Source organism: Erythranthe guttata, chromosome 10, assembly GCF_056151865.1.
Source record: "Erythranthe guttata isolate IM_541 chromosome 10, IM_541, whole genome shotgun sequence".
NCBI classification, from domain to species: domain Eukaryota; kingdom Viridiplantae; phylum Streptophyta; class Magnoliopsida; order Lamiales; family Phrymaceae; genus Erythranthe; species Erythranthe guttata.
The window spans coordinates 2,510,645-2,519,652 of record NC_142542.1 but is presented as its reverse complement, the minus strand read 5'-3'; the positions used below and the strand labels follow the sequence as shown (position 1 = coordinate 2,519,652).

Here is a 9,008-nt window from a genome sequence, read left to right as displayed (position 1 = left end):
TACATAATTTTGGGGTGAAAAGAAGGTACATGACTATGTATAACTTTGGAGTAAAAAAAAGGTACATGACTATATATACTATAGTCATATGTAATCAATTTATGTACAGGAAACTTTATAGGAAAATTATTTTTGTATATTAAAAAAAAAGAAAAAAAAAATTAAAAATTAAAAAAAAAATTAAAATACTTAAAAAAAATTAAAAAAAATTAAAAAAAATTAAAAATTAAAAAAATTAAAAAAATTAAAAAAATTAAAAAAATTAAAAAAATTAAAATAAAAAATTAAAATAAAAAATTAAAATAAAAAATAAAAAATGAAAAATGAAAAATAATAATAAAATAAAAATTTATATTTTTTTATTAAAAAATCTGAAAAAATGATAAATGCAGGTCCAAAAATGCTAAATGCGGTTCGTTATTATGCTGAATGTAGTTGGCAAAATGCTGAATGTTGTTGGGCGAAAATTACAATTAAGGGCACAATAGTACTTTTGCATGTCCAGGGGTGTATCTGAAAGAAAGAATTTTAGGAGTGGACCTATCCCAATATATTTTCCATTCTAGGGATGTATATCAAATGCCCTTAGATTTAACTATAAATTATATTTTTAAAAAAATTCATGTAAAGAAATAATTATGTTAGGAAGCATACAAACTCCTATTTTTTAAAACATAATGCAGTATATGAAGATACTACATTAAGATTTCAATGTTCTGACCGAAACTGTGCGCATTGCTAAAGTTGATATGCGGGATTTCTTCGTCCAAACGTTGATTGTGCATCCGAAATTGTATTTTTCCCTCTTGGGCCTCTAATTCTCGTTTTGCACATGTAAACCACGAAACAATTAAAACACATATGCAAATTAATCTGAACAAAAATTCTCGTAAAAGTAAACCTATTGAATGTAATTCTTACACTCAACACTCGGTCTTTACAAGAGTAGTCGTTGTCACCTAATTTTTCAATTCATTCCAATAGTGAAAAATCTCAGACATTTCAATTTCAAAATTCAATCAACTTCTTCAAAAGTCTCAAAATATCCAAAGGAAAATTAATATATATATATATATATATATATATATATATATATATATATATATATATATATATATATATATATATATATATATATATATATATATATATATATATGTACATGTGGCAAATCGAGTACTATATTTAGCAAGTCTCGTGTTCTTATCTTATGGAGTCGAATCTAACGAGACCCAATTAATCTCGAGTCTCCAATTTAATTAGGAAAAGTGAGTTAATGAGCCTCATTTATTTTATATTGTAAAGCTTATATGCTCTCCTGAAATCTAGTGTTGATACTTGATTTGAGGGTCGGATACCAAAAGGCAAAAACCCTTTATTTTCGATAAATTTCTTAACTCGTGGCCGCGAACGAACTATATCCCTTGAAATGATTCTGCATCATTATCGTAAAGCTGTGTTTAGTCAATACAAACAACTGATTAATAGACGTTAACACACAAAATACTCTCCTCAACTACCGTTTTATCACAATTCAACTGTTTTTTTTCGTTTTCAAATAACATTAATTGGTTGATTTCTGCTGTCAAAATATAAACTCCCGGTTTCCTTTAATGGAATCTATTCGAAAACAACACAAATCCGAAGAGAGAGAAAAGTCCTAAAGTTCGATAAACCAAATCCCGCTTTCTGTAAGTAAATTCTATGAATTGCATGAAACTAAAAAAAATTCCACTTAACATTTACTTATTGGGTAATATATGATGTAAATATTATGTATATAACACCATGATATAATTCTATCTTTTCATTTTATTTTATTTTTTGAATTCGTAGGTGTCAATTCATTTGCATACCAATGGCTGCTATATTGCAAGGCATGTTGGCATCATCATTGATGATCCTTGTGCTTGTGGGGCCTACTAGTGCACATTCCCACGGGCCGGACTTCAAAGTCGGCCCGTGGAAAGACGCTCATGCTACCTTTTATGGCGGAGCCGATGGCTCGGGAACAATGGGTGCAACTCGCAATTTAATATATCTCTACTTATATTTTTTTTTTCTATGAATTCTTGAATAATGTTTGTATTAAAAAAAAATGTATATAGGAGGAGCATGTGGATACGATGACCTCGTGAAAGAAGGCTATGGGTTCAACACGACAGCATTGAGCAGCGCATTGTTCAACGACGGAAAAGCGTGTGGCTCTTGCTATGAGATAAGATGTGCCAAAGGGAACAAATGGTGCAAACCAGGGGCATCATCGTCCATTTTTGTCACTGCTACCAACTTCTGCCCTCCAGGTGGGACCGGCTGCTGCAACTCGCCCAACGAGCATTTCGATTTGTCCCAACCCGCGTATCTTCAGATTGCTGAATACAAGGCCGGCATTGTTCCTGTTCAATATCGCAGGTACTTACTATTTTCATTTTTCTTTTTTCCCTATATTATGATTGGAGTTTATTACATTTCGAACCCCATGTGTTATGTCAAATTGTTAGAGTAAACAAAGGGGTACTAAACGCAATATATTAAAGGAGCTTTATTTATCGAATTGTTTGGTTTATAGGGTTCCGTGCAAGAAAAGGGGCGGAGTGAAATTGACCATAACGGGGAATCCTTATTTCAATTTGGTGACAGTAACGAACGTGGGTGGTGCCGGAGATGTGACAAATGTGGAGGTGAGTGGCGGTAAAGACTTGCCTTGGACAAAGTTGAGCCGTAATTGGGGCCAGAAATGGGAGACGAATGCTAAACTCGTCGGACACGATCTGACATTCAAAGTCACCACAAGTGATGGCAAAACAGTAATTTTGCAGAAAGTTGTCCCTCAGAACTGGCAATTTAGCCAGACTTATGAAGGCCAAAACTTCATGTGAAGAAGAACAAACAAACTGCAGCACAAACATCGTTTTTCTACAAAATCGAACATTTAATTCGGTAAATATGCATGAAAATGTAAAAAAAAATGTAATCTTTTTCAGGCTCCAGAAAAATAGGACAATTCTATAAAGACATTGAATACTCCAACGTGCGACAGTTTTGCGTATATCAAGAATAATTTACAACAACAAACCAATTGAAGTTACCCCACTACTCATGACCAAAACGGTAAGTTCGATTATCAAAAATTGCTATATACCAAAAAGTATATAGTTGAGAAAATACCAAATATCTGCAAAGTCAAGACCAAACGTGTCCGTCATCAATCTTCTTCTGCTTCTTCTTTTTCCTCTTTTCGTCTTTTGTGCGTCTCCCTGCTTCAGCTTTTTGGGAATACTGTGTTCGTATCTCCAATAGTTTTCTTTTTGCATCTCGAAACGGTGCGTCAGACTTAGCAGCCATTAATTGCTGCGACAATATATATACAAGTCAGTTTTTATAACTTAATTGGAACCGACTAAAATCAGATATGTCGTTAATTTAAAATGCAGAAGTGAATAAATATAATTAATTACCTTTAGATGGTCCATTGCAGCTAAGTTGAAGCCTATGGTATCTTTGCACTCCTGTCAAAACAGGATTAGTTAAAATTGGGGAAAATGGAAATTATTTTGAAATTTGATGTTCGAATAATATAAGGCCACAATTTAAGAATTAAATTTTAACAAACCATTGAAAAAATTAATAATTTGGGAGAATCGAAATATTTGAAATGTTACCTTGACCCGGGCATGCAAGATGTCTTTGAGAAGAGTTACGATGGGCCTGGCAGACACTGTGGAGGTTAACTGGTTGTGATGGATCGGCAACAATATTGTCACAATCCGACCAACGAGCTCAACCTAAAAAAATACATTACAAAAAATAAAAGATAGGTTACTGAAAAAAAAAAAAAAAAAAAAAAAAAGGTATTGAACGAAAATCGCTCTCGACGTTTTAAACGGACAAACCTTATCACGGAAAGCAACCCAATCTTTACAACAAGACAAAATCCGCAAGCAATCTGAGAACGGCAATGCCTGCAAAAAACGCACAAATAGATAAAGATCACGCTTCTTTCTTAACATCAATGCTAGTTTTGCAATTCTTGAAATTATAATAATACGCTTATAACGAAATTCATTTCCATGACAGCTGGCAAAAGTCTAAGAAACCTAGCTTCTAAATAACGAGATTTCACAGATTGAAGTAATATCACAAAACTTACTAGCAATGCCTGCTCCAAATCATTGGCGTGAACACTCGAAACTGATTTCAGAACATAATCGGATGGAGAAAGGCCGAGCATTAGAATGTTTGGCCTGAAATCAGCAACTCTCCCTTTCAATTTCTCCTCCTGCAAATCACACAAGAAAAGGGGGATTTATATGAATCGTGCATCCAAAAAAAAGTTAAATAAAAAAACAATTACAGAAAAAAAATACGTATATGGAGCAGCACCTCGTTTTGAGCAATACGTTTCCGTTCTTCCTCGGCCATATCCAGTGCTTCCATAATAGAGTCGGCTGCAGTCACAGTTTCCTCAGTTTTCTTTCCTGTCAATGCCACAGCACCCTCCTCTGGAACTTCCTCCTTCGATAGATACTTCTCGGAATCGTTTTCCATACCGTATTCAATTAACTCCTCCAGCCTTTTTTCTCTCTCTTCCTGCAGTACAAAACAATTGTGAACTTTATGGGAAAAAAAATGTCCCTCATAAGACAACAATATATCTCATTTAATGATTACAAAAAAAGGCAATACCTCGATAAAGAAAGGCTCTTCAGTACGATCCCAACGGCGAATGGATCTATCATGAGACCCCGTTAAAAGAAAATCACCACGATTGCTAAGGGCAAGACACAAGACTGCTGAATGATGGCCTTCGAGAGTTAAAAGCAATTCGAACTTGTCTGCATCCCAGTATTTCACTTTGCGGTCTTTCCCAGCAGTGAAAAAGTAATGGGTATTTTTCACAAACTTAACTGCCTCGACACTGCGGATCAAAATAGAGTTTAGGAATTAATAAAAATAAATGGGTGAAACTGGAGGATTTTTTTTATATCATATTTTTTCGAGCAAGGGGTGAAGTAAATACTTGTCATCATGAGCAAAAAGGGACTTGTGGCAGTCACCAAAATCGAGACCCCAAATCTTTATATTTTTGTCAGCGGAACCGCTAACAATCAGATCACCGTCGGAAGATATGTCCATGCATAATACAGGCAGCTTATGGCCGTACAATGTGAGGAAGAATTTAAGCGAGTCCAAGAAGAAGACCTGAGTCAGTTCGAAATAGCATATTACGATTAGAGATGTAACTAACATGCAAAACAACAGAGAAACCCATTACTACACTAACAAATCTTGAATTTCACCTAAACATAAGTGAATGCAATAACCAATGAAAAATACAGTAAAATCACTCAAAAGAAATGATGGAGCATCCAAGTTGTTCGTTGCATGCCTAATTGTAGTTACTCTCAATTTCAACATTATCAAATGGCATATCATAATTTTACTACAACAAGTCATTCAACCTTCATTGTGCAATCCATCAAGGCAACCGCAATATGTTTACCCTCTGGGCTGACAGCAACAGCTACAATGTCGTCGTTCATTTTCAGATTCCGCACAGGAGATACTGTCAGATGTTTAACTGCCTGCAAATATTAGCACGGATAATCAACAGTTAGAATGTTCAGTTCACAGACAAAATCAGTAAGCACGAGAATTTAAAGTTACGCACTTGATCGGGTTTTTGTGTAGTCTGGTACTCCCAAAACTTGACATCCTTGTCTGAACTACCAGTGACGAAACCATCCGGCGTTGCAACAATAGACCGAACAAGGCCGCCGTGAGCTTCAACTGTATCCAGACAAGTACCACTTAGAACATCAACAATTTCCAGCTTCCCTTTTTTGGTTCCGACAATTGCATACTTATTACCAGGAGCAAAGATCGCACACAGTCCATAATCCGAAGCAATAGTTCGGAGGCAAGAACCAGTGCTAGGATTCCATATCTTAACAGCATCGTAGCATGTTGACAACAAAAGAGTATTGTCCGAACTAAGAGTGACACTTCTTACATCAGAACGGTGTCCTTGTAGCTCAATGGCAGCAGTTGGTTTGGACATGTCCTCAATTAAATACATCCTCAATGAACTATCGCCCAAAGACAATGCTAGAGTTGGTCGGGCGCCTTTTTGAGTTATAGGACAGAAAGCGATAGAACATATAGTCTTCTTGATAGTTTTTAGCAGCTGCTCTCGAGACTGAAAGACATCAGATACTGTAACAAGAAACTCGCTACTCTCTTGAACTTCAACATTCCGATTTCCGTTTTCAGTGGTCTCGACTTTTCCTTTAACAGCTTTTTTCTCTTTCCTTTTGATTCTTTTTTTAGCTTTACGTTTCGATTCAGACTCATCCAACACGTCAAAAAACTCAACCGTATTTCCAGACTCTAAACAGGCCAGCAAATTCCCGGGCTTGTTAAACCTCACCATAGAAACTCTGTTTTTGGTTTTACGCGGTGTGTCACCAAAATACTTCAGAATTTCCCATTTGTTTGGCACAGGGGCAGTCCCGTTGTCAATATCGGATTCAACTTTCTCGAGCCCCGATTTTTTATCGGACAAACTGTTATTGATTGAGTAAAATCTCAGCTCTGGGTCTGCTGAACCAGTGACTAGATACCTTTCATCAGGATCAACGTCAATTGACCAGATTTCACTATGGTGACCACTAACAATCTGTACACAGTGTTGTGTTTCAAGATCCCAAACCCTCAAAAACTTGTCCTTTGATGAACTAACCAGTTTTTTACCAGAATCAAGGAACAAAAGATCAGTCACCTGCATTATCAAATTAAACGAGCACCAATGAAATCGACGCAATCCCAAAAAAATCAAAAGTAGCATAAGGTTAAACAACACTCAATCTCCATTATCACGACTATATAAAAAAAATAAAAAATATATATATCGGAAGAAATTAGGCAAACCTGATTACGGTGACCCTGAAGGCGAAAAAGTCCGGCTTCTCCAATCACATCCCATAAAATGATGTCACAGTCTTTGCTTCCGGAAGCAAGTACAGATCCAAGCTTGTTGTATCGAAGTACTGTGACAGCCGATTTATGTCCATTCAAAGTGGTTTCACAAGTTCCCTTCTCGATATCCCATATTCTCACAGCCCCGTCAGCGTAACCACAAGCAACCTGCAAGCACAAATAAAATCTAAATCTTTATTTAACCACATTTACCCAGTCAAAATAAATTTTCCAAACAAAAGACGAAAACTCTAGCTACACAAATTCGATGGTCTATCATCAAAAAACGAGGAATTGAATAACGGCATAAACTCCCTCTTCAACTTTCTAAGCTTTTCGATTAAATTCGAAGAAAATTCCATCGGCATAAATTCCGCTCCTAAATATCTAACCACACAGAAAAATTACTTCTACAGTTCCAAACAGAATTTGAATAAGCAATGCACTGAAACAAACAGATTAGAAGGGGTATTTACAAGAGAAGACGAAGAGGAGGCTATGGCGGTGACGGCGAGAGAGGGGCCGCGGGTGGAGGAGGAAGGCGACGGAGCTAGGGTTTTGGTGCAGACACCCTGACGGACGTGCCACACGCCAAGCTTCTCTAGCGCCGCCGCCAGAAGGTGCTTGCCGGAATTGTCGTAAGTTATGTTACAATCAGGCGATACTATCACCCCGAAAGAAGACGCCGCCTCGTAACGCAGGTACGCCTTCACCATTTTCCGGCGGTCGGTGGTGCGACGGAGATTGTGACTTGGAACACTGGAGAAGACGAACGTTGAGGTTTTTAGGGTTTAAGGTTGCAATTTTCTCATTTACTTATTATGTAATTAAATAAATAAATAAATAAAATTGGAAAATGGATTTCATAATGGAAAAATAAAGAAAATAACTCAGTATACATAGTGGGCCCTTATTGGTTAGGTCCAATAATCCCTAAAGTTAGAAAGCCTTCCGGTTAAAATCAAGCCCAATTCATGCAATTTTAGAATTATGATTTTTTTATTTTTTGCCAAAAAAGATTTATTTCATATAAAGGGGGTCTCGTTAAAAATCTTGTCGGACGTAACAAGTTCCCGTTTCCAACCCATTGGTAACGGCTAAGAATAGTGTTGTATTATTCGACCTGTTTTCATAAAAAGAAGAGAAGCCTGCGAGCAAATGACCGCATGCGTCACGAATCAATCCCCCACGTGTACAAAAAACACCGGTTTTGACCATTAAATATTGAGGGCAGATATTGCTAAAGGGCACCCGAAAAGGGATCACATGGTGAATAGAAGAATAATAAGTCGGCACGCCAAACAAATTACCAAAATATTGCCAAACCTTAGTCGCAACTTTCGAGTATAAGAAGAGATGAAAGATCGTCTCCTCATAAGGGTTATAAAACAAATGTTGCATCGAGACACAAGAGGGATTGTTTTCTTGCGCACGCGTTGATTGACTAGTAATGCATTATGCAGTGTTTTGAATTCCTGACAGGACCGATCGGTTGAACCGGTTAAATAGCGAACCATTGTCTTGTCCGGTCCGGTTTGACCAGTTGAACCGTAATATCGGAACCCGAGTAAAAATGGGAATTTTTTTCCTCTAAATTGTGCTTTTTCTAAAAAAATAAACAAATAAAATGGCTAAAAATATGTCTTTTTACTTCCCAATTGAAGAAAAAAAAAATTGAAGTTGCAAGACATTATTTAAGATTATAATTTCTATAACATTTGAAATGATTTGGTGTGATATGTGTGTGTTGATATATAGTGTGTGCAAAAGAAAAATAGGTTTGATTTATGTTCCAATTGGAAATGAGTAATGAGTTAATGTCTAAGAAATAAAATATACTTTATTTACTATAAAAAAATATGCATAAATAGTTATAAAATAAATATGAAAAAACCAGTTGGACTCTGTTGAGTGTAGATTTTACGCTTAATACGCTTACTTTACGTGGATGTTTTGTTTAGATTTAATTATATTTGTGCTTTAATTGATTGATTTTGTGTTTTATAGGTGAAAAACAAGAATTAGGTGTC

General features: G+C 36.0%; 2 protein-coding genes across 2 annotated transcripts; one reads left to right on the top strand and one right to left on the bottom strand.

Annotated features, from left to right (window-relative positions):
* Positions 1 to 1,471: 1,471 nt before the first annotated feature.
* Positions 1,472 to 3,030, top strand: LOC105952694 (expansin-A10). Its single transcript, XM_012976279.2, has 4 exons — positions 1,472 to 1,691; positions 1,837 to 2,018; positions 2,109 to 2,412; positions 2,570 to 3,030. The coding sequence occupies exons 2-4, from the start codon at positions 1,859 to 1,861 to the stop codon at positions 2,877 to 2,879; spliced, it is 774 nt and encodes a 257-aa protein (XP_012831733.1). The 5' UTR covers positions 1,472 to 1,691; positions 1,837 to 1,858; the 3' UTR covers positions 2,880 to 3,030.
* On the bottom strand, positions 2,977 to 7,829 carry LOC105952856 (transducin family protein / WD-40 repeat family protein). Its single transcript, XM_012976436.2, has 12 exons — positions 7,455 to 7,829; positions 6,931 to 7,146; positions 5,672 to 6,781; positions 5,463 to 5,585; positions 5,021 to 5,202; positions 4,687 to 4,918; positions 4,384 to 4,590; positions 4,151 to 4,279; positions 3,894 to 3,962; positions 3,663 to 3,785; positions 3,459 to 3,509; positions 2,977 to 3,351 (listed from the first exon to the last, which is right to left on the bottom strand). The coding sequence occupies exons 1-12, from the start codon at positions 7,692 to 7,694 to the stop codon at positions 3,184 to 3,186; spliced, it is 2,850 nt and encodes a 949-aa protein (XP_012831890.2). The 5' UTR covers positions 7,695 to 7,829; the 3' UTR covers positions 2,977 to 3,183.
* Between the last annotated feature and the right edge of the window lie 1,179 nt (positions 7,830 to 9,008).